We start from the raw sequence: 25,798 nt of genomic DNA, 5'->3' as shown, positions 1-25,798 counted from the left end.
GATGAAAATCAATGGAATTGACAAGAACTTCCACTCTTACATTGCTAACCTCGCTGTTAAACCTCTTGAAAAAGTTATGCCTAGTTTAATGTGGTGTAACTGGGTTTTAACGACGTACTAATTTAATAGTTGGTGCTAAATGCCCTCACTGGCCCTGAGAAGCTAATTTTATATTTGTGAAATATCAAATTTCCCCATAATAAATACCACATTTTTTTAATCGCTTGTTTATCTTTATTTTAGCTTCTATCTTAATTCAATCATAATTTATTTCAAAACTTAAATTTTCAAGTACTTTCAACATTCTGGTTTGCTGTATGTAAATACTTCAGTGCAATTGGCTGCTTACCTACATCATGGCTGCTGCACACCTTGGCTTGGCCCAGATTTAAACTGCCATCAAGAAAAGGGAAAACACCATCACAGAGATCGCTAGATCTTTGTGGGCAACTTCGTTGGCGGTGAGAATCACTGTTGTCTTGCCTCTGACCGCAAAATCCAGCCCTATGTCTCTGAGTTGCATATGCGTTGGGAAATCTCCAGTGTACACATTTGATATAAGTTTGCAGTGAATTTCTTCCAAGATTGAGAAATTAAAATCTTGAAATCCTTCTGTAGAACTGTAAGATATTAACCAAATACTCTATATGAGTGAGCATTAAGAATCATCCTGTCAATATTATCAAAATAGAATTTTTTTAATTGCCAATTTTTGGGGTCCAGTTAATTATTGGGGACCATTTGACCATTAAATCTGAGTTCTGATCCTTCTCTGGTAGAAATCAGGCAAGGGGCAGTTAAAATGGAGCTGGGGACCCACCTCCTGGTCAACTGCAGTTTTCATAAGCAGGACACCCAAAATCAGCAAGAAATGTTAAATCTGCAGATTGTGCACAGATGATCGAAGACCAGAAGAGACCCAGGTAAGGCTCCTCTGACTCCACAGGGAAACCTTGACACTCCCAGATGTAGGTTCTCTGCTTCCTACTGGTCATGAGTGCTACCTGATGAAACCACCACCATTCCAATCTTACCTTGCACTTAAGTGACTACCAGACATAGTTCCGTCAAGTCTCCAGCAGCAGCCTCATGCTGCCTGAAATCCAGAGATCCAGGCAGTAATTTTGGGCAGGAGTCCAGTCTACATTATGGAAATGTGGTCAGGGAGCAAAAAATCTCTGGGCCTCAGTTGTCACCAGCACATCACCTTGATGTTCACACTGACCACCTCCTCCCAATTATCATTATCATCTCCTGGTAAGATTGCCCCATGAGGATCTGTTGGCCATGATATTGCCTTAAAGTCTGTATTCTACTCCATCCAAAATCTTCACTCCTGTCTGCATTTTAGAACCCTAGTCACCCAGCACATCTCCTCTTCATTTCTCAGCTGTATGTTGTGTGAAACATCAAATACTGCATGTTTTTAAATAAGCTGTTTTGATAAGCCCCTATTTTAATTTTGAGAGCTTCAATAAACATTTTAACTCCGTTCATCTGATGGAAACAGGAAAGGAGCAAAGTTAAAATGGAGGTGGTGTGCTTAACCGCCTTATTCCTCTAGGAGCCTATTGCCAATTTAATTGCCTACACGGTGGAGTGTTAGCAACGGATGCCCAATCAGTGAAAGCTGCCATTACAGCCGAAGAAACCCAAAAGTGCAAGTGCTCACGGTGTTTCCCCATCCTCTGCAAGAGTAATGTTGGCTGCTGCTCCCGAGGCTCCTCCTCCCCCATTCTGCCCACCTTTGCATGCTTTAAGCACCATAGTCATCAGCCATTTATGTGAAGTTCCTCGTGTGAGGAGGGATTGAGTCAACAAGGCCTACATCCCCTAAAGCTTCAAGGATTTGAGAAGTGATGTAATTGAAACATAGAATTTTCAGAGGGCTATACAGGGTAGATGCTGGATGGATATCTTCCTGGCTGGGAAACCAAGAATTATTGTCACAATAGTGTCTCCCCAAAGTGAGGAGTTTGCAATTATGACTGAAATGTGGAAAAATTTATGTACTCAAAGGATGGTAAATCTTTGGAATTCTCTACTCAAAGATTTGTGGATGCCAAAGCATTGAGTATATTCAAAACAGAGATCAATGGATTTTTGGATACTAAGGGAATGGGGATAATGAGTTGAGGTAGAGGATCAGCCATGATCTTCTTGAATGGTGGAGCAGGCTCAAAGGGTTGAATAATCTACTTCTGTCCCTATTTCTTATGTCATCAGCTGATAGTCCTTGTTGCCCTGTAAGCACCCTTTAGTTTGCCATGGTTGTTGAAATACAGATGGCACAGTGGACTGCCACAGAATCAGCAACACGACTGCCAGGATACCAGGCATTGATTTGCATGATTCACTCTATACAGCCACACAGTAGCTGGACATAGAGGGACTGGAATTGCTTTTGGTTGCAGTACATTTCAGAATTGACAGGCGCCACCTGCAAAGCAGTGGTGCAGTCTATTGCACCCTGCAATCCTCACGAAGCCATGTGCTCAGTCTGCCTGTTGCTCTCTGGCAAGATAGAATGAAATGTATTCAGCTGTCTTAGCATAGAGAGCTTCAGTGACCTTTAATGAGCAGTGGATAGAAAAGTAGTTGATATTGGAAATATCTGCAGTTCTAGCCCAGAAGGAGTCTGACACAAAAATTCATGGCCACAGTCACCTTCACAGCCTCTGACAATATGCTCATCAATCCTACTCTCAGAGTGCTAATGTGGAAACTTCGTGGCAGCAGCAGGTGGCAGATTTCAGTGAGAAAGTCCCTATTAAAGCATAAACATCTCACTTACACTTCCTTTCTAAGGTTCAGATAGGAGAATTGTTCTCTGAACACCCTAAGCAGTTATGGGCTCCTATTCAGAGCCCTTTCCCCTTGCTCCATTTTCCACCAGTTTACCCTGCTCTGCAATGCCTTCTCATTCTCCCAGTCATGCTGTAATCCAAGGGGGATGTCTGAGTGCGCCCATGCCTGGGAGCAATTGGCTCATATAGAAGCCATGAAATCAGGGCAAAGTTCTTCAGTATGTCCCACCTCACTCCTTGTAGACTTTAGCAATCTTAAAATTACTCTGGAAAGCACCAAGCATGCACAGATTCTTAGGAACAATCAGAAATCAATCAGCAGCTAATCTGAAAGTAGATAATGATCCTTTTAAAAAGCACTGCTGAATGCATGTTCAGCCCTGCATGGTTAAACTGGGGATTAGGTACTTTGCAGCCTTCTGGACTTAACATTGAGTTCAACAACTTCAGACCATGAACTCTCTCCTCCATCCTCATCCCTTTTTTATCCCGTTTTTTTCAATAGTCATTTGTATTTTTTATCCATTTATTTTTATTCATTGTTTTATCTCCACCTTTTATCCTATTTTCGATCTTTTTTCCCACCGCTGTCCCCTCCCCCACCCCACCCTCACAAGGGCCACCTGTCACTTGTTCATGTTGTTCTTTCCAGAGTGCTTACCCTTGTCCTGCTATTACCACATTCTGCTTTCTTACCTTAATGCCACCATCAGCAACTCCTTTCGCCTGTACCACTACCATTAACACTCCTTTGTCCTTTTATTCATGACATGTTTGTCAATCTCTCCTTTGCCCCCACCTATTGCTGGCCTTCTATCCAGCTTCACTTGCTCCACCCCCCTTAATATAAATTTCATCACATTTTTACTTCTCTTTACCTCTGAAGAAGTCATAGGGACTGGAAATATTAACTCTGTTTTTCTCTCCACAGATGCTATTAGACCTGCTGAGCTTTTCCAGCATTTTCTGTTTTTGTTTCAGATTTCCAGCATCCGCAGTATTTTGCTTTTATATTAGCTGGAGTGTTGGGCTCTAACACGGCAGCATTGGCATCAAATCTGTGTTACACATTGATTGCCATCATGGTTCACCTACTCTCTGCTTCTCTCAGATTCTGACTCTGCACACACAAACATCCTCACCAATATGGGGTCCGATGTGACTCATGCCAAAAGTGTGTATGTGTGCCAGGGACACCGTGTTAGACAGGCACCTAGTATCTGAATTTTGCACTCTGCCTGTTTTTAATGACAGCCGGCTTTCTTATAAATTCAAAATTAAAACAATGCAAATTATTGGTGAATAGTGAATAAAATCTAGCAGTATATTTCAGTATGCTCAATGTTTTAATAAAAGCTGGTGCACAACATGAAAGAAACTGACTTCTGAAACAATTAAACAATACATATGTAGCATAATGGAGCTCATTGCTTGAAAGAGTAATAGAGGCAGAAACCCCCAACTCATTTAAAAGGCGTCTGGATATGCACCTGAAGTGTTGTAACCCGCAGGAGTACAGACCAAATGCTGCCAAGTGGGATTAGGCTGGGTGGATCGTTTTCCATGGCACCTTCCCATGCAACCACAGAAGGTGCAACACCTGCCCCTTTACTTCACCTCTCCTCACTGTCCAAGGGCCCAAACATTCCTTTCAAGTGAAGCAGCATTTCACTTGTACTTCCCTCAATTTAGTCTACTGCATTCGTTGTTCCCAATGCGGTTTCCTCTACATTGGAGAGGCCAAACGCATACTGGGTGACCGCTTTGCAGAACACCTTCGGTCTGTCCACAATCATGACCCAGACCTCCCTGTCGCTTGCCATTTCAACACACCACCCTGCTCTCATGCCCACATGTCCGACCTTGGCCTGCTGCATTGTTCCAGTGAAGCTCAACGCAAACTGGAGGAACAGCACCTCATCTTCCGACTAGGCACTTTACAGCCTTCCGGACTGAATATTGAGTTCAACAATTTTAGATCATGAACACTCTCCTCCATCCCCCACCCCCTTTTTTTTCCCAATAATTTATATAGATTTTTCTTTTCCCACCTATTCCATTATTTTTAAATGTATTTCCATCCATTGTTTTATCTCTACCTTTTAGCCTATTTTGATTCCTTCACCCCACCCCCCACTAGGGCTATCTGTACCTTGTTTGTCCTGCTTTCTACCCTTAACTAGCACATTCCTTAGATAATATCACCACCTTCAACACCTCTTTGTCCTTTTGTCTATGACATCTTTTGGTTATCTCTACCTATCACTGGCCCTCTATCCAGCTCTACCCCACCCCTTAAACCAGCTTATATTTCACCTCTTCTATTTTTACTTAGTTCTGTTGAAGAGTCATGCGGACTCGAAGCGTTAACTGTGTTCCTCTCCGCAGATGCTGCCAGACCTGCTGAGTTTTTCCAGGTATTTTTGTTTTTGTTTTGGATCGTTTTTCTGCCGGCACAGACACAATGGGACAAGTAGCCTTTTTTCTGTGCGGTAAACTTTCTATGACTCTATAATGTTAAATGTGTAAATTTCAAAAGCATTGAATACTATGTAGGGTTTATTTAAGATAGGAAAGAATGGTTTCCATTAAAACTTTGAATTAAGCGCATTATTTTGAATGAAAAACATGCCAATTTCCCACTAAGTATTCTTCACTAATTGTGTCTTCATTGTTCCTTTAATTATTACTATTTCCAAATGAGGGATATCAGCCAGAACTATAGCATCAAACGTTGCCTTGAATTTTTCCAAAAAATCGTGGTCTGTATTAAATCTTAATTTGTTTGCCCATAATATTACACTGCCTGGTTGACAAAAATATTCAAATGTAGCCTGTAACTCATCCAAACAGTCATGATGATAAACGACATCAGCTGCTAAGATGTAATCATAATGATGAACAGATTGAGGAAAGTTTTTATCTAAATCGACGTTCCAAACCAACTCCTTAACCTGGGCTTGATGCTTGCTTCTCCGTCGTGTATTTCTCATAAGATTACTTTGCAAGTTTCCAATCGCACAAGTGAGATCGGTACTAGTTACATTAGCACCTGAGAGAAAAGGCATAAACAATCAGACATGCAGGTGCATACAAAATTGTCAATATTATCATTCTATATTGAATGATATTAAACTGTTACTCTATATTGGTAAATGTATTACGTCACATTGAAAAATACAGCGTGCACGTCTTCACCTTAGCTAGGGGGCCTGTGTAAGTCAGTAAATACACATGTAAAATTTAATTAAGATTTCTTTAAATCAAAATTCTTGGTTAACTGTCCTTCTGATTCACAGTTTGAGAGAAACTGTGGGCTGAATATCCACACCAAATAACGGGTTGATTGGGGTTGTGTCAGATATTCACGATTTTGAAAATCTGAACACGCCGACTTGTGTCTTTAACGGAGGCAGGACAGGGCGCGGGCAGCCAATCCGCTCCCGGAGACGGGTTGGCAATTTTACTGAGACTGGCAGTGCCGATTTAACCTGCTTTCCAGGTTTTACAATGGGCGGCCGGTTTCCCAGGCCTTGGGAGGTCTGGCAGCTGAAAAGCGAGGACAGTTTCAGGGAGAAGGTAAGTGCCTTTACAGCGCTGTGTGTTTAAATCCTTAACTCACTCGTCTTCTCCACTGTTAGAATCCCTACCCAAAACTGCCTGTTCCTTTGACTTCAGCCTTTTGCACACTTCTTCCCACCAGCCCCCGTGGTAGTCAGCGTTAAACTTAATTCCTTCCCTGGACCCCTATGCCTCGAGACCCTTCATTCTTCAAGATCCTCTTGAAAACCCCTTCTTTGTCCAGGTTTTTGGTTGCTGCTGCTTGGTGTCCATTCCCAGAAACTTCTTGGGATGGTTTTCTACATTAAAGGCGCTATGTAAATGCAAGCTGTTATTGCAAAAGTGAAGATAGGGAGAAAAATATAAATACCTAGTAAGCCCGCCACAATAGACACCAGTCCTGTTCCAGCACCTAGTTCTAGTACATTTTTGTCATTAAGATTAAATTCCGTCCTGTTGCTTTCTAGAAAATGGCACAACTCAACTGCCTATAGAAACAATTATAACCCTGGTCAATATTTTGTATATTAACTATATACTAATATTTCCCACAGTAACTTGAAGAATTCAAGCATTATTTCCATGCAAGATGGTAATGAAATTCAGAAACATCAGAAGCTTGAGTCAACTCTTGTCCAGAATCTAAAATTACATTGTTACAGTTGGCATAACAAAACTGAATGGGAAATGCTGACAGAAAAGCCTAACCAAAAATTCTTTGAGAACAGGGCATGATCAGTGATTGGCTGTAGTCCTTGATTGAGAACCCTGAGGCCAGAAGCGATGGAGTGGGTTTTACTTGAGGTTGTCGAAACCCAACTAAGCAGTTCCACTATGTTTCCAGCAGGAAGTTAGGTGAAAATAAAACTAGAAAATGCTGGAAATACTCAACAGGTCAGAGAGCATCTGTGGAGAAAAACAGGGTTAACATTTCGGGTCATGACAGGAACTTGGGAAAGATAGAAATACAATTGGTTTTGAGCAAGAGAAATTAAAAGTTTCTTTACTATACCCATTACTGCACCCTTTTGCTTTTGTGCCTTTTGTCATTTAATCTCTCCTCTCCATATCATAGACATACCCTTTTGTTTTTCCTCCCCCCCTTTCACTTGTTCAAAACCCATTACATTTCTATCTTGCCTCAGTTCTGATGAAGGATCATCATGACCTGAAATGTTTACCCTGTTTCTCTCCACAAATGCTGCCTGACCAGCTGAGCATTTCCAGCACCTGCAGTATTTTTCTATTGTGGAGCTACATTGACTCCATACATAGTTTATCAGGTAAGATAAAGGTTGAATGTATGTTGGATAACTAGAGAAAGCATCCTTAATTTGGTATATTGTAAAGAATAAAATTTGTACGTTAATGTAACACATTCACAGTGATTGCTATGAATGTACCTGCTTTATGTCAAGTCTGTCCATTGAAGACATGGATAACAACTTGTTGGCACATAGTCAGTTCAGTAACTGGTGTACAGGGACAACTTCTTTGTTCAAGCCCCAGGACTCACTAGCTTTTATCTCGATATTGTGCTGGAAAAAATACACTTAGGGGCTCTAAAATTTGATTTTGGAAATGATTGTTACTGAATCCATGTAGAGTATCTAGCATAAAACCCGAAATATAACAATGGCAAATACAAATACTTTGTATAGTTCCAATTAACTCATGATTAAAGTGATACAGTGTTTGTCATAATACCAAGTGCTGCATTATTTTAAGCCATATTTATAAACTGATTTATTGCTGCATTATATTGCTTGATTGAAACATATAAGATCCTGAGGGGTCTTGATAGGGTGGATGTGGAGAGAATGTTTCCTCATGTGGGAGAATCTAGAACTGAAGGGGGGGGGGTCACTGTTTAAAATTAAGGGGTCGCCTATTTAAGGCAGAGATGAGAAATTTTTTTTCTGAGGATCATGATTCTTTGGAACTCTCTTCTTCAAAAGGCGGTGGAAGCAAAGCCTTTGAATATTTTTAAGGCAGAGATAGATAGATTCATGATAAGCAAGAGGGGTGAAAGGTTATCGGGGTAGGTGGGAATGTGGAATTGAGGTTAAAATGAGATCAGCCATGATCTTATTGAATGGCAGAGCAGGCTCAAGGGGCCAAGTGGCCTACTCCTGCTCCGAATTCATATGTTCAGAAATTATTGCCAGCTTATCGGTTATTTTTTAAAAACTGAAAGCACAGTGTAAATCTGCTGTTTTGAGACAATATAAAGTTTATAGTATCGCTTGAGGGAACTTGTCATTGGGACCTTTTTTAAAAAAATGCAAACAGTTACAAAGAATTATCCTCTTCTTCTGACGACTACCCGATTGTATTATTGCTTAAATGTTGAGTGCTAATGACACCTGTCTGAATGCTAATGTTGACGATACATGGTATGAGAGAACTACATTAACAAAGGCAATGTTAAATGATCCCTATGTGTATTACTTTTGGATCAACCCCTTCACAGTTGGGCTCCATAACATCTTCCAACTAGTAGAAAGATTCAAAGGTCAACAGGATTAGACAAAACTTAATGCTTTTCTTACTCATAATTATTTCAAATGTTTAAATTTAGAAGGAGAAATGGCTCATCTTTGATACAATATTAATAGCATTTAGGGATAAATAATCCAGTACACTCCAATTCATCACTAATCATTAGACCTATTTAGATCATAATTTGGAAAATCTGGTCTGAAGTATGATAATGTAATTCCCTCCAACAGCATGATCCTCAGCTATGTGGTAATGCAATAAGGATCATTTTTAATTTTAACACCCTTCTTGTTGTATCACAATGTCATGCACCATAAGAAGGTGACAAGCTGTTTCCAGGCCTCTGCCTGGGCTGCCCTGAGGTGAATTACAGTGACTCAAACAGACTCAGAAGTGTTCATAACTACCACTGCATGGGATGCATGAACTTGTGACCGCTCTTCCCCTCTAGGGAAGATACAACACCACAGAATTCGAGTATGCTATGCCAAAACCTGGTATTCATAATATTTGTCACAAATTAATAGATGACAGCAAATTTATACCAACTCCTGTGAACCATGGGAAGTGTGTTTATTCATTTGTTTCTTTATTCTATGTCTCCCATTTTCTTTCTCCTCCCCAAGTCTAAGTTCTAAATTCAATGTATGTTAAGTAAGACATACCCCTGGCCAGGTCACAGCTCCAAAATGATCAATAGATTCATAGATGGTGATCTCATAACCTGCAAACAGGTAATGTTCCTTTAGAAAAGAGACATAAACTGAGGGGGCCCAACTTTGATGAGCAGCACCTGAAGACTTCTTGGCGTCCATGAGAACTTCTAGTAGAAATAAAACATAAGATGACAATTAACAAAGAAAATATAGTTAGGATTGAAATGATAATGTGCTATCAACAGATTGATGACATATCGCTCTTTATGTAAGATGCATTTTGTTGCTCTTGTGCGTTTTCATATATAATTGAAAACAAACCCTGATTAAGATCTGCCTTCCATTTTCTCATTAAAACCTCCTCCAGGAAGTAACTAAAATGTTACCTTGTCTCCGAAATAGGCTGGCACTGAAAACAAAATCGTCTGACTAATCTTTAACAATTCATGGCTTTGCTTCTCCCGATCGCCATAATCTCCACCAACCACACAGCCTCCCCCCATACCTGAATTCTCTGTCCCTCCCACTCTAGCATCTTGTCCACCACCTCCCTTCATCCCACAGTTTGTGGTGCTGCCTTGAACTACGTAAGCCCTATGCTCTGGAATTCCCTCCTGCACTCCTCTACCTCCCTCTCCTCACCTATGTCCCTCTTGGATTCAGCATCTGTGAATCATCTAAGTTTGTGTTTTTATATTAAAGATACAATATAAAAGGAAAGTGGTGTTGTTCAAGATATTTTAATCAGGTGACACTCATAATATGAGTGAAGTAGTTTCAGTGTAGAATGGCAAGGAGCCTGGGTCAAGATTACTACTAGTCCTCTTGGCTGCAGATTATTATACAGTGCAGGACTAAGGAAAAGCAAATTATACTTTGGCAGGGAGAAATAGCAACACACAGCACCACCAACCATCTCCGTAAAAGACTCAAATATACCTAGGTTGTCTATTTTTCTGGCCAAGAGAGTTACAGTTTTGTTATTAGATGAACAAGTTCCAAAACTAACAACACAAATTGCTAATCAATGATTATCCAAAGAAAAAAAAGTATTTCCATAATTTTACATGCAAGCTCCTCTCCCATCTGAGAAAATAAGAAAATATCAGTCAATAGATGTTAAGCTCCATATATTTGCAAAATCTATTTGTAGAAAAAAGCAACAAAACAGTTGCTAGAAAACAAATTTCAAATGTGTGACTTTTCAATTGTTAAAAATTCATTGCCTCCTTGCAACAATATGGAAAAGTAACACTGGGAGTTCGGGGCAGAAGCAGGGGAAACATTATAATAAATAACACAAGAAGAAAGAGAATCACGGGTTATTTAGAATACATCAAAACATCTTGGAAGTGCAGTATCTTGTTTGTGATTCTACCCATTGATGCCTAAGCCTATTACTCAGCAAGTGGAAGATAACAGCACCATTCACAGGTCAAGGAAGATACAATGAAGGCAACTGAACAATCCTTTGCCTTACAATTAATAGAAATATCTGGAACACCTGAGATTTCTGAGCAACTGTTCTGTAGATTTATGCTGCATACATGGAGATAACATATATTTATATCCACAGCTTGATGGTAAAGGACATTGGCATCACAATACTTCACAATGTATTGTAGTGAAATCTAGCAAAGGAATACATTTGAGAGATATAAATGCAGAGCCAACCATTTTAACAGTATAAATCTACATGTTTTCCAAAATAAATATGGACCCAGATTTTGTGGTCAACAGCAGAATGATGGTACTTGCTGCTGACCTCAGTGAAAGCTCTGCACACGGTCTAGTGATCTCTGTGTTATGGATTTCTTCTTTCCAGACATCTGTTTGAATCTGATGCCAAGTCAAGGGGATCTCCAGGTATAGTAATGTCATCAAGAAGGGTAAGCAGCCAATCAAATTGAAGTATTCTCACAGACAACAAATCAGGAAGTACTTCTAGTTCCTTCCCCTCTAGTTTAAGTTTTACAAATAGCAAAATAAATGATTGGATTATACAAATGGTCGAATTTAAAACATAAACTTAAAAAAATCCACATTTTTAATTTTTTTAATCGTAATGAAATTTATCATTCAACAAATATAAAATTAGTTTTAGTTTTTCAGGACCAGTGAAGTGGTTTAACAATAATTATAAACTTAGTATGCTGTTAAAATCCCATTCAACGAGTTGTAGCTTTATCAAGGATTTTTACAACAAGATTAATAGTGTGAAAGTTCTCGTCAGTCCATGATTTTTACTTGATTGCAGTCTGCATGGAATTGGTGGGGCAAGGGTGGTGTTGGTATTGGGTGGGGGAGACTTCAAAAGTGGAGATCTATGGAGGAGCATTGGCAACAACCTCTGGATTTCCATCTTGAGCGGCACACGTGCAAACTCCAGAAGTTGCTGCCTGTTTCTGCAGAATAATAAGGGTGAATGCTAACAGTTTCGCTCTCGTTACTACGAGAAAATCCCAGTCATGATGATGCCCTCATTACTCCTGCTGCTGTTGTTCCATACATCACCATTTTCTTTTCCATATAATCTGAGTTTGGCTATATGGCTCTGCAAGGTGGTCATAAATCAATCATTTTAATGTGGAGTTGTCAGAATTATCTTCTATATTCTACCACTTCAACTTCATTTTTTTCTAATTAGCACCTTAATCCTTTGAAGATTCTTGACATTTTTATACTTAGTATTTGTAATCTATATATATATATATATATATATATATATACACACATCCATGCTCCGAGAAAAAGATAAATGCACATTTACTATGAGGACGTTGATCAAATTCTAGAAAAAATATAGTGGTTAAATATAACTATACCTTCATTTTCATCAGAAGAATCCGTTTCTGACCGCTCTTCCTGGCGTCGGATTTCAAATTCTTCTTCATCTTCTGCAGATATATCTAGCATAGAGATGGTCTCCATTGCAGAAAGATTCTGCACCAATCACAAATCAGATTATTGAAGAATAACACCTTTTGGGTATTAGTTGAGTGGAGTTCAGTCACTGGCGAACAAGAGATGTCAAATAGGAGGATGCTGGCCCCAGCCCAACAGGAGAGCACCCAGGTGGGGGGAGTGACTGAGGAATATCTCTCTGTTTTAGGAATAACCTCCCAATTGCTTTATGTTTGGGATAGGGAATAGAGATGGAGGATAAGAGGCAAATAGAGAGAGTTCTTCTCCAAGTGTTTTTATTTTTGTTGCATTTGCACTTTAATGTGTTATTTATTCCAATTCCTGGTATCTGTATTTCCAGTCACTCCCAGTGTTTGTTTTTTAATTACTTCCAGTCTTTTACTGCTGTTGACTATGACTCCTAGAAGTTTCACGGGTCACCTGAGCTGGGCTCAGTAAATTTCAAGAGCAGCATTGCTGGATTTTGAATTTGCACATGGGTAGACCTATACCTTTGACTAATCCATGGTGCCTTGTGCCAGGGCATTCTTTAAGTGAAGGCCGAGGGCTAGAGTTTTTTCCCTTAGGTGGAGGAGAGGTGGATGGTCGGCCAAATGCAAAATGCTAAGTCCTGATGCACCTTATCAGAGACCTTCCCATTGTTCTTTCGTTTCCTCCTTTTACTTGCTTAAAAGCTGTTAACCTTAAACATCTCCCAGGTCTGATGAAAGATTATCAACCTGAAACATTGGCCAGAATTGGCCCAGCAACTTGGGACTTGGGTTTGGAGGGCAGGATAAGTGGTGGATAAACATGTCGAGCTAGCTCCCTGACATGTTCCCATCTCCATGCATTTTCATCAGGTGTAGCATTGCAGCACTCAGCAGTAACGGAAAGCCAATTAACAGAGGTGATTAGGCTGCAAGTTTCCACATCATTCCAATTTTCCCAGAGGTAAGCAGGACCCCTGGAGTTTGCATAGCTCTCCAGCTCACAGGTGCACATCAGGAGGATCCAATAGCTCCAATTTTACGTGAGGTTGGTAAACAATCGGAAGATAATGGGAAGCCTGCAGTCAAGGGTAGGTAGATGTCTACCATTGCAGCAATATCTCTTGGAGCTTACTGCCACTGAAAGTGCTGGGGATTAAGAAAATCATTCTGGATCATTGCATCTCCGTGTCTTTGCCATGCTCTTGCTTGCACCCCAGTCACTACAGCTGCACACCACAGCGCAATCTGCTGGTCTCCCTCACATGCTGACCGCTGATTGGTCCTTGCACCTCAGCAACCTTTCCACCATCCAAAATTGGACGATAGGGTGGGGGAGGAAGGGGTCTAACAAATTAGCCATTGCCCGTAAAGCTAAGCCAGAAGGCAAGTTACTGAAACACGCAGGGTTGCGATCTGGAAATAGCCCAGGCGCTCATGGCAAAATTCAACCTAGTAACTCTGTTTCTGCATATGCTTCAGGCTCTGCCGAGCATTTCTAGTACTTTCTACATTTATTTTAGATATTCAGCATCTGCAGTGTTTTGCCTTTGTTCCTGTAGGTTTTTTTCTGTTGTGTTGCTAATATAATTTAATCAAAAATACAGTGACCAAACATGGCTATATTTTTCTCAGTGCCTCACTGTATCAGGACATAATTTTGCAGGGTGGAAAGTCATTCAGTCCAGGACTGGAATACACACTGTGCAAAATGAGAGAGAATATCTCTTTAGAAGTGGGGTTGATAATGAGTTACTAATTTGTTTAATCTAGTCCCTTACATTATATGCTTACAACCCAACTAACAGAGTTACACTGATCATATTTCTTGGACCCATTCCCCTGTGTGAGTGCATTCTTCATCATTACTTTGGTATGCTTTAATATTTTTAGGTTGGTCACTTATCAACTTTTGGTGGATTCTTTGGCAGTCAATCCTGGGAATATGCATACAGGCAAATCCTCTAGTAGTTAGTGAATATGAAGATACATTTATTTCTCACAAACCTGCTTTAGGGGCTAAATGGGATAGCGCCTGAAAGCAGGTGTGGGGATCAGGATGTGCGATTAACCCTTGCCTGTCCAATGGAATGCAGGCTACATGTCAGCTTTGTGTTGACAGCTCATTTGAAGGCTTGATTTTTGTCTTTTCCTGACCCTGTGATCCTGCCTCTGTTGTGGAGGTGCCTGTCTGTCCTATTTTCATGCTGGGGACATGGGTTTGTGATGGAGACGGGTCTACCAACTCTGAAGGCTCCGCAAAGTGGGCACCGGGCCTGGATGTGGAGGTGGGCAAATCACTTTGCAGCCGTGATATAAAGGCCCTCCTCTCATGCCATTGCTGGCAGGTGAAACTGATGAGGAGACAGCTGACCCAGTACTGTGAAGTCACCTCTGACCCTTGTCATGTGAGTAGTCAGATCATTATTTATTCGGATCATATGTGATGGCCAATAGATTTATAATTGTGGTAAAGTTGTCCCAGCATGACCCTTCTCTATGAAAGCTGCATTCCCTTGCTGGCTGCCTCTACTTATCATTGACGCAGTATTGATTCACTGCTGGCACTTGTAGCTGCTCTCCTGTCAAATGTCTGCACTCTGCAGCAATTGTGATCAGAGTCACACTTTAGGATCGGCTCTCTGCACACAGCCTTCAGCTATAAGACCTCTAATCCCAACAGATCACTGACGGCTTAAAATAAGGTGCCAAGTCCTGGCCCATCAAGCCACCCTGCACCTCACTGTGGTCACACCAATATGCACCTCAGGGTCCAATGGACCCCTGGGTCATGACTACTCGTTAATCGCTCTTGCCATGCTGGCACACGGACAGACACACTAGTGGCACCCAGCCAGCACGCAGCCCAGTACCAATTATCAGTGCCCCACTCGTTAATGTCATCCCATTATCCAACTGGACAATGAATTGTGACTTTTCACATGAGGCGAGCACGCATAAAGACCCATGTGCTTTGTTTGCCGCCATGCCAGAATGTCCCAGAGGAGAACATCAATGGAGAGACAGGCATCATGTGCACCTCAATACAGTGACCAGGACCTGGAGCTCCTGGTCCAGTCAGTGAGCGGCAAGAGGGACATCCTGTACCCAGCAGGCAGAAAGCTCTGCCCAACCATCACAAATGGCTGGAGATTGTATTGATTGTGAGTGTATAGGGTGAACACAGGCACACCTGAATACAGTGCTGCAAGCGCTTCCACGACCTTCCGCAGTCTGGTAAGCTAAGTGTGTCCTTCTTGGAGCAGAGATGGCCATTGAAGGTCTCTAATTGGCATGATAGTGTGGGTGGACCACGCATGGTACATGCATGTCCTGTAACCAGGAGGACTATGTGGACATGAGGCACTCATGCTATAAAACAACTGTGACCCACTGTTCAAGCCACACTGATGAGCAGCGTATGTCCATGCAGGAGTACAATGTGGTTCACACCTCTTCCTCTTGTCCTCACAGGAAAAGAGGGCACATAATGCCATGGAGATGGACTGGACTGGTGGTGGGACACCGCAGCTGAGGCCAATATGGGCTGCGGAGGAGAGGGCCAGGGATCTAGCACTTGTGCCTTTTCGCCAGAGCATCAGGGATGAAGAGTCTCATATTCCAGGTGCAATTGGCCGTGGACAAGTCATACAACAGCATGTTTTCATTGTGGGTGAGAGGTGATGTGCTGGGGGAGGGGGAAGGAAATGTCAAGGATGATGGTAGCAAGGGGAGTAAATGGAGCGGTGACAGGGGTGAATACAATTATCACTACATCAGTGGCAAGCGGCACATCACTGAATACCGAGCACAGGGCGATGTGGATGGTGTCATGTTCGTATAGCCATTAGGATGTCAAAGATCAACTCTCATTACCATGTCTTGTGCCTCACACAGGCCTCAATGGCATGCTGCTACCCCCATGAGCCGGGTCATCCCTCTGCCATCAGGAGGAGGAAGAGATGTCTGAGGGTGCTGCCTCATATCAGACAAGCACACCATCCCCCAATACAGACACTTGTACATCAGTGAGTTCCTGCACGCAATGAGAGTTGAGGCCACTGGGTGAGGCACACAGCACCAGAGTACAGGAGGAGGTGTCAGAGTCAGAGGCATTCATGGACAGCTCCCCTTGGAGGAGGGAGGGCAGTCACAATGATGCTCCAGCACACACTGAGGAAAGGCCTGAGAAGTTACTGTTTGGGGTTCAGTTTTTAGATCAGCTACAGCAGAGGTGTGGACATCAGGGAGTCCCCGATGGCAATGCAAACTCATGCTCTGTGAGTGGAGGGATCTGTGGCTTACTCATGTCTCAGGGGCTCAAGCACGTGAGCTCTTTCTACAGAATGGCCAATCTCATAGAGAATCACATGTGGCAGCACCTGGAGTGCGTACGTGAGCTGAGGGAGATTCTGCACAGGGTACAAGTGGCTTGGAACAGTCCATTCATAACATGAGCGCTGATTTCCATGGAGTACACGAGAAGCTGCATACCCAAAACAGGACACTTGCGCTGTTGGCACAATGGTGGCTGGAGGGGTCAACAGCTGCATCCCAGCAGCTGATTCCCTCCAGGCTGTCTGAAAGCCTACCCAGGGCTGAGGAGGTCAAGGAGGAGGAGGAGGGAGGGTCCCAAGCAGCTTTCAGCACGCTGATTTCCATGGCTTCCCCAGTCCCCCTGTCAAAGCCAGCATCTGTGATACAGGTCTCAGTGGCCACAGCAGAGATGCAGGCAGCGCAGCCACAGGAGGAATCCCAACGGGTTCCTGCACATTGAGGCCTCACAGTTACACAGCCAGAGAAGTGAGCAGCCTGCCTCACCTCCTCAGAGGTAACACAGGGGGCACTTTGAAGGGGTTTGCTCATTTGCAAGGTGCCTTGTCGCCATGACCACTAAATGGGTCACTGTGCTGTTAGATAGATGTTTATTGTAATTGTAATTTTGGGTAGACATTCTAAATACATGCAATATCTGCTCTAATGGTTGTCAATGTTCATTCATGTAACAGGGCACATTGAGGGTACATCTTCATAGACTAAGTAAGGTTCTTGCTGGTTCTGATTGAGACAGTAGCCTGTAGTCCCGCTCACAGTGATGATAAAAATGTGAAGGATAGTGACACAGATGTCCTCCACTTGAAGACTCAGGTTTGGTTCCTCGCCATGCACATGCTATGCTGTGAGCTCCTCCTGGTCACTCCGATGAATTGCCACTTTGTTAGGAAGTCCCTGGTGACATTGGCATCTTGCATGGAGCCCACCAACAGCTTTCAGGCATGCTGTCCGCTGATCTACCTGCTCTACACTCTGCCTCCAAAGGCTCACCCTCTACACTAGCCATTCCTCTCCCTTTTCTTCCTCCTCATCATCTTCCGGTGACATGCGCCCTTCTTCACCAGCTGCCCCCTCAAGATACACCCCCTTCTCTGCGCCATATTGTGCAGCATTTAGCATACAACCACTATCCTAGAGACTCTGGCAGGTGAGTATTTCAGGGTGTCTCCAGAGTGCCCAAGCACACCTTCAACAGTCTGGAAGTCTATTCAATGATGGTCCACGTCTGCATATGGCTCGTATTGTAATGCCATTGGGTCCCATTCTGTGGGGTTCTCAGGAGAGTGGAGAGCCACCTCCTTAAACGGGAGCCTTGTCGTTGAGTAGCCAGCCATGCACCTAGGGAATGGGGTGGAATAATTGAGGCAGGCAGTACTCCTGCAGGATGAAGGCATTGTGACAACTATCTGGAAATTGAACACACACGTGTAGGAATATCTTCTGTGGCCTCACGCGCTCTGATTTATGAATCTCTGAGGTCTAACTGTGGATGCCCTGATGGCCATTTGTGTGCAACTGATTACCCCTTGCACCTTGGGAAAGTCAGGTATCATGGCAAAAGCCTTTGCCCTCTGCACCTGGGCGTTCATGTCTGTGGGAAAGGTGGTGAACCCTGCAAACAGGGTATCTGTAACTCTGGTAATACAGCGCTGGGCTGCTGCTTGTGAAATACTGCACAGGTTTGCAGCAGGGCGTTGCAATAAGTCGGGCACAGAGAAATGTAGGGCTACCATAACCTTGACTGCTATGGGCAAAGCCTGCCGGCTGGTGGTTTGTCCTGCACAATGACACAGGTATCTGTGACCATCTGTATGGACATCCTCAGCCTTCTCCTACACTGGTGCTCTGACATGTCCAGATAGCTGGACCTGGACCTGACATGATACACCCTGTGCTGAGGATGTCTTCTTATTTGTGCCTCTTGAAACTACCTCTTGATGCATGCTATGTGTTTGCCACTGTCCAGCCTTGATGGCCTGGACATGTGAGAGACCTACACACATTGTAAAATCCTTCGGAGCGATACACTTGGCAGCCAGCTAATGTTACAGCTCCTGAGGTGATCCAGCACTAATCGCTCCCTCTGCCCCCCCCCCCTGCCCCCCGCCCCCCCCCCCCCCCCCCCCCCACCCCCACCCTGCGCCCCCCTCACGGATATAAGGCCAGCACTTTGAACAGTGATGAAGCTGACTTTATTCAATGTTATCCCAAACTGTTATTAGTTTATTAAAGTTTCCCCACCTTCAGTCTGCCCTCCAACAGCTTTCATGTCTCCTTGCTGAGGACATGCTTCCAAAGTCCTTCACTGCAGCATCAGGAACAATGAAAACGGGGTCTGAAAACTTTTTCCACTACAGGTTATGGCTCCTCCAACTTCTCTCTGAACTCATGTGAAACATGCCCCGCCCCCTTTTCCACACAAATGCAAATATGCACAGATGAAAATGGGGCAGGACTAACGTATCCGAGTCCTGTCTGCCATTTTTTTCAGCCTGCCTCCGTTCTGACATGGGCGGAGGCATGAAAATCTGGGCCTTGGTGCATACATCCAGTGCTAAACTGAGCTGTTCATTTGCTTCACACATCAGTGGAGGATTCAAAATTGTAACGTGCCAGCACCACTTAAAGCACTGCTGAAAGCTAAAGAGAGGCACTTCGGCTGGAGCGCATGCTGGGAGTTGTGCAGGAAATAAACGTGACCTGGAAAACGGTGAAGAATTGCACAACATGGGAGCAAGTGAACTCCAATGTTTTTAAGCGCTGCACTGAATAACTTGATGGAGGAGGGATGTCTTGTATCTGCATGGGGCCAGGCGCCCCACCCAGACACATGCTCTAAAAGGAGTGTGAGCAGATAGCTGTGGAGGTTGATGCCAGCAGTCAAGCACCAAAGACCTGTATGCAGTGCTGCATGAAGTTTAATGACCTCACATGAGTGTTCAAGGTCAGTGAATGCATCTTCAAAAGCCACATCCTATCAACTGCACCACTGGCCTCAGACAAAGCTCAATTTCCTACACCCCATCACTCACCTACGAACAATCTCTATCAATGACTCATACGTATTATTGATGTGCCTCACCTCACTCCCACACAATTAGCACTGCTGCAAGCCTCACACCCACATCTCACAGCATGCAATTCAACCATGACAGGCACATCAGCCAAACACATTGCACCACACTCATTGAAATACTTCCTCTTCCTGCAGCACAAGGTGGCATAACCAGAGACAGCAGGAGCTAACCAAAGGGAGATAGGTGTTGCCTGCATGTCCTATCCCACCATGGAGGAGACGATGCTGATCATTATTGGAATGCCAATTGTTGCGGCTCTGGTCAGTGTTAGAATCATACATCTCAAGTCTGAATTTACCTTTTACAAAATGGAAGGGCTTTGCATTATCCGTACATTTGGATGCTGACCTGGAATCATTTTTAGAAAGGTCATAAGTTCACTTGGAACTGTCAACAAGCAGGCCTCTTCAAGAAATCACCTGACCTTTATTGTACTTGAGGAAGATCTGGTTGTTTGTTTTGAAAAGCAATCACTTTAATTGATGGGGAGAAAACTGAAAGGCAAAGGTTGGTAACTTGCTGGAAATCACATGGGAGAGAGAAAAAACACAAGTTGTGAACCTGCTTGTTTTGAAGGCGGTCTTGTTGGGGAACAAGCTGAGAAAGGAAGGCTCCCTAACTGGCTCCCTTTCTCTACCTTGCCTGAAAGTGCATGTGCCTATCAACCTGTAGCCAGAGAACCCTCATGTGAGTGCAGGTCTACATTTGGACCTGTAAAGCTGAGATTAGCTCGTGAGAACTTCCAGACGTCCACTGGGACCAGTGGTCGTTTTCACACGAGGGAACTCCAGGTTCACAGAGCTGAAACCCTGCGAACTATATCCTTTATTTTTGTAATACCTATCCTCTAAAGCCCATCTCTGCAGAGAGACTCTATCTGTTTATCCTTTGTTTGTATGTGTGTGTATCTGTGAATGTGCTGGGAGAATTCTTTAGGAAGAGATAGATAGTTATACCTCCTGATTATATTTGTGCATTAACCAGTACTTGAAGCTTGTTAAAAGAAGTTTTGTTTTATAATAAACAATTGTTCAGAGTTTATTGAAAGAAGCCTGTTTGAAGACTCTTTTATTCTGGGCACCAGTAGAGGAAATGAACTATTGTCTATTTTGGAGAGAAAATTAAACTTTTAAATTAATGGTATGACCTGCAGAGTAGTGGGGCTTGATCATATGCCCACTCCTGCCATCCTAGTCATAGTACCAATGGTAAGGCTGAAACCATTGACGATGATTCATGTACTGGACTCCGTATTCGGGAAGCTTGGAACTGGACGTGTACTGGATACAGAGATTTTCTGGATTTTGGGTCCTGGAGTGGGGGATGGGGCAGTGGGGAATAGAATAACCAAAGCCAGGCTGATTTCTCCACCGAGCTGGACCTAGCTGGGACAGGGAAAGGAGAGGATGAGAGGCGGCCCAAGCTGGCTTCAACCTTTAATCCAGAACTCAAAGAGTAGGAAATCAGTGTGCTGTGACCCAGATATGATGGACAGCAGTGCCTGATGGGGCTTATAGTTTCCAGGGCAGGACACAGTTTTCAGGCCCTTCCCAATTTTGGGACATTAGGTAAGAGGTCCGGGACTTAAAGTAACCTCATACCGAATCCTCCTCCTCGCATCCCACTTCCCACTCACCCCACACATGCTTCTGATTTGCAAGCTGTAAATTGTGTAAGCATGTCCCTCTTACATTCACCTGCAGGCCCTGCCCCCACCATAACCTGATATTTGTGCCTCTCTCCTTTCAGATACACAAGAGGTGCAACCTGGCCAGGCAGTGGAGGAACACCCAGAAGTGATGATGAAAACACAGCACCATCACTTGATTTTGCACTCATAGCCACCAGCTCAAGTATTGGCACTGCGCATATCTTAGTGGTGAGATTAGAGGCAGGATATGCACATGGTGAGACATTGGGAGTGAGGTGCTTGCAGCCAGGACATGGGGCAAGAATAGAACAGGTGCCAGTTCAATGGGAAGGCTCCACTACAGAGGAATCAGATGTGAAACACTGATGGATGTGCACAATGAAATGGCAAAAAGCTTGCGATCAATGTTGAGGGGCAAGGAAGAATCCAGCACAAATTTGACACAGGGCTTCGCGTGAAGTTTGGAGCCCATCCTTTCCAGCATGGTAGAGGTGGCCAACTCTGTTTCCAAAGTTGTGCATCCAACCATGCTGCAGCATCTGATGGCCAGTGTCACAACTTCCATTGTAGCACAAGCAGTGGAAAGTCAGACATCTCATTCAAGGTCAGCTTGTGCCTTGCAGGGTAAGGCTGCTGCCATCATAGGGTGTGGATTATATTGTGGAAAGGAGCTTGCGGGTTGTCACTACAATCCAGCTACCTGTCCTCCAGTCGATTTCTAGGATTGCTGTAGTGCTGTCCGGTGGGGAGTGGTAGTGGTTCCATGGAGCACTAACCTAAGGTGCTTCTCTTGGAAAACAACATTCATCCTCCCACCACTGCCATTCCACCAGTGCCCCTGCTTTTACCTATCGAATAGCCAGCCCAGACTGCTGCCACCCATGCCCCATGTGGTGCAGTCTGCAGAGGGGCCTTCTGACCCAGGACTGCTCGAGGTTATCTTCCAAGGCCATTTGCAAGCTTCTCCACTGGAAGTCAGCAGCCTTCCACCAGCTATTCTGCAGTCATGAGGGTAACACTGTGTCGGAGCACCAGGACAGGCAAAAACACACGAGACACAGACACTGAGGGAATGCACAAGTGTAGTTTGTTGACTTTTGTATGCAAAATAATTTCAGTTATAAACTTGGTTTGGAATATTTATTTTGGGGTGACTTTTATTTGTGCATTGGGGCCATGCAGGTGCTGTTGGTCAGTGACAAAGGGAAGGTAAGGTGTGGAACAGTTAGCGAATAGGGAATTGGGGTTGTGGTTGCTATTATCTCACTTGGCTCATTTCCTCATGGAAAGCCCAGAGAGAAAGGAGATATCTAGATTCTCTTCACCTTTCTCTTCTTCCGACTACTCCTCTCCCTGCTCATGCTCCTGCTCCTTAACTACCCATCGTATAACTGGGGTTGTCCCCTCATGATGGTGAGTTTATGCAACATACAACAGACTGTATACCCATTCTGCTGAATACTGCAGGGTTCCTCCAGAAGAACAGAATCATTGTTTCATCATACAAATGGTCTGCTCTATTGTATTTCGTATGATGGGATGGCTCTCATTGTATGCATGTTGTACACATGTATGCTGGTTGCACACCAGAATAATCAGCCATATCTTCAACTAATAGCCCTTCTTGCCAATAACCATCATATAATTTGCCGTGATGGCTCAAATACAGACGGCCGCAGAATGAAGACATCATAGCTGCTGCCAGGATACCAAGCATTGATCTGCATGATTTGCTGCCTACAGTCACACACCAGCTGGACATTGAGGGAGTGCAATCCCTTTTGGTTCTGGGGTATGGCAGAGTTGACATGTTGCACCTGCAGTCAGGATATCCTGCACCATGGGAAGCCTGCAGTCCTACTGTAGCTGCATACTTGCACTGCCTGCATTTGTCTGGCAACTGAGAATGAAATGCATTTGGCTCCCATTGAATAGACAGGCTCAGTAACCACCCTTCTCCTCATCCCACCTTACACAACAGTGAATGGCAAACTAGGCCATGTTGCAAGTATCTCCAGCTCCAGCCTGAATGGAACCAGACACATAAAGGTTCATGGCCACTGTCACTTTCTCAGCCTTCTCACTATCAACATCCTGGGGGGTTACCATTGACCAGAAGCTGAACTGGACTAACCATAAAAATACTGTGGCTACAAGAGCAGGTCAGAGACTGGGAATTCACCTCCTGGCTCCCCAAAGCATGTCCACCATCTACAAGACACAAGTCAGGAGTGTGATGGAATAGTCTCCACTTGCCTGGATGAGTGCAGCTCCAACAACACTCAAGAAGCTTGACACCATCCAGGACAAAGCAGCCCGCTTGATTGGCACCCCTTCCACAAACATTCACTCCCTCCACCACCAGTAGCAGCAGTGTATACCATTTACAGGATGTACTGCAAGATCTCACCAAGGCTCCTTTGAAAGCATCTTCCAAACCTGCAACCGCTACCATCTGGAAGGACAACAGCAGCAGATGAATAGGAACACCACCATCTGGAAGCTCCCCTCCCAGCCACTCACCATCCCGACTTGGAAATATATCACTGTTCCTTCACTGTCGCTGGGTCAAAATCCTGGAACTCCCTTCCTAACAGCACTGTGGGTGTACCTGCACCACAGTGGTTCAAGAAGGTAGCTCACCACCACCTTCTCAAGGGCAATTAGGGATGGGCAATAAATGCTGACCTTGCCAGCGACACCCACAGTCCTTCCCCTGTTTTAAGTTTGATTTGTGGCTGCAACAGGTAGAAGATTTCATTGAGGGTGTCTTTACTGAAGTGCAGGCGTAACATACATTGTTTCTCACTGAGGTTCAGATAGGAGACTTGCTCCCTGACTACCCTAATTTGATGTGGCCTCTTGCTGAGACACTTTGCTTGCGCCCTGCCCCCTGCTCCTTTCAGGAGCATGTCCTGCTCTACATAGTATATCTTCATTCTTTAAGATATACTGCATCCAAGAGGGCAATGTGATCTGCCAGCTCTCCATATTCAGGCAGGGGTTCAATGCGCACACTAACACCCCGACCAATATGGTACCTTGTTCAATTCCACACCCGCCCCGGTATGCACAAATACCGTGACCACTATATTAAAGTTCTCGTTCTTAGCACTCAAAAATGCACATCACACAGTGCTAATTTCCAGCACGTTAAATCTTAATTTAAATTAAATGCAAATATTTCAGCAAAACTTGATCAAAATATGAACAAGAAAAGTCTAATTATGTGTGAATGATTTTTTTTTTGCAAATTGAGTAAATTAAACACCATGAATTAAAAATATGAAACTATGTATAAAACGTGTACCTTTTCTAAAGAAGACCGAGAGCTGTTCTCTGTCTTCACTCTTGGGAAGGATCAACAGCATTCGGAGTTGGACTGCAGTAAATAAAGTTACCTCCGGAGGACACGCCTCCAAAAGGCAAGTGGTTTTGTTATTGACAATTACACAGCAACATTAGCAAATAACAACAGAATTCATTATATCAGGGGAACAGAATTCAAACACTTGCTCCTGCCTCAAAGAGCCCTTTTGCTGGTATTGGAGAGGTTTGATGTTACTCTGGCCTCGTCCAACTGAGGTTGATGCCAACATACTTTCATTTAGAAAAACATTTTTAAAAAAAGCCACATCTTTCCTTGGTTAACTGATGCTGGCGCATTATAACAGGCATCTATTCAGAACGCAGCATGCCCAGGGGACAAGCCATAAATTGCTGAGCAGTTACAATTCCTCTAAAGATAGTGGAAGGAGAAGGAAATATATCTGGGAGAAGGATTCTAATCCACATCCTGGTATCCTGGGTGGGGCCGACATAATTCATTAGTGACTATTTTGACTCACTGGCATCTCTAATGCAGGAGAGTGTAATCACCAGAACACCAGACTCGAACATCTGACATGATTTTAACATTGGGAGAATCACCCTTAATAAAAAGTATGAATTCCAGAGTATCCGCTATTACTTCGGTGGAAGGTCAGAGGAAATCACCGAGAAATGGCAGAAACAACGATCTAAGTTATTTCTCTGGGGTTCCCGATGAAAGAGCGATCGCGAGAACAATGTGAAAGCTCTAAGCCGCAGCTCATCTACTCAACTGCTCCATGACTCAGACATACGATCCTGGCCAGTACAAGACGATCTCTGGGAGCTGTAACCTTAGAACTTCAACCGAGAGGCTTATTTAATTATTCAGCTGAACAAACACATCTAAATGACACCGGAATGAATCTGTTGTCTTGAGTGTGCTATCTGTTTAGCACAATGCAAGACTTGTCCACGTTCCTCGACTGTACTTGTACTGCACCCA

The 25,798-nt window shown here is 43.7% G+C and overlaps 1 protein-coding gene across 1 annotated transcript; it reads right to left on the bottom strand.

Annotated features, from left to right (window-relative positions):
• Positions 1–5,407: 5,407 nt before the first annotated feature.
• Positions 5,408–24,852, bottom strand: LOC144682491 (protein-lysine methyltransferase METTL21C-like). Its single transcript, XM_078544887.1, has 5 exons — positions 24,794–24,852; positions 12,352–12,469; positions 9,536–9,693; positions 6,739–6,856; positions 5,408–5,859 (listed from the first exon to the last, which is right to left on the bottom strand). The coding sequence occupies exons 2-5, from the start codon at positions 12,455–12,457 to the stop codon at positions 5,450–5,452; spliced, it is 792 nt and encodes a 263-aa protein (XP_078401013.1). The 5' UTR covers positions 12,458–12,469; positions 24,794–24,852; the 3' UTR covers positions 5,408–5,449.
• Between the last annotated feature and the right edge of the window lie 946 nt (positions 24,853–25,798).

Source organism: Cetorhinus maximus, chromosome 7 (assembly GCF_964194155.1).
Source record: "Cetorhinus maximus chromosome 7, sCetMax3.hap1.1, whole genome shotgun sequence".
Taxonomy (NCBI): domain Eukaryota; kingdom Metazoa; phylum Chordata; class Chondrichthyes; order Lamniformes; family Cetorhinidae; genus Cetorhinus; species Cetorhinus maximus.
This window is presented reverse-complemented; position numbering and strand designations above follow the sequence as displayed.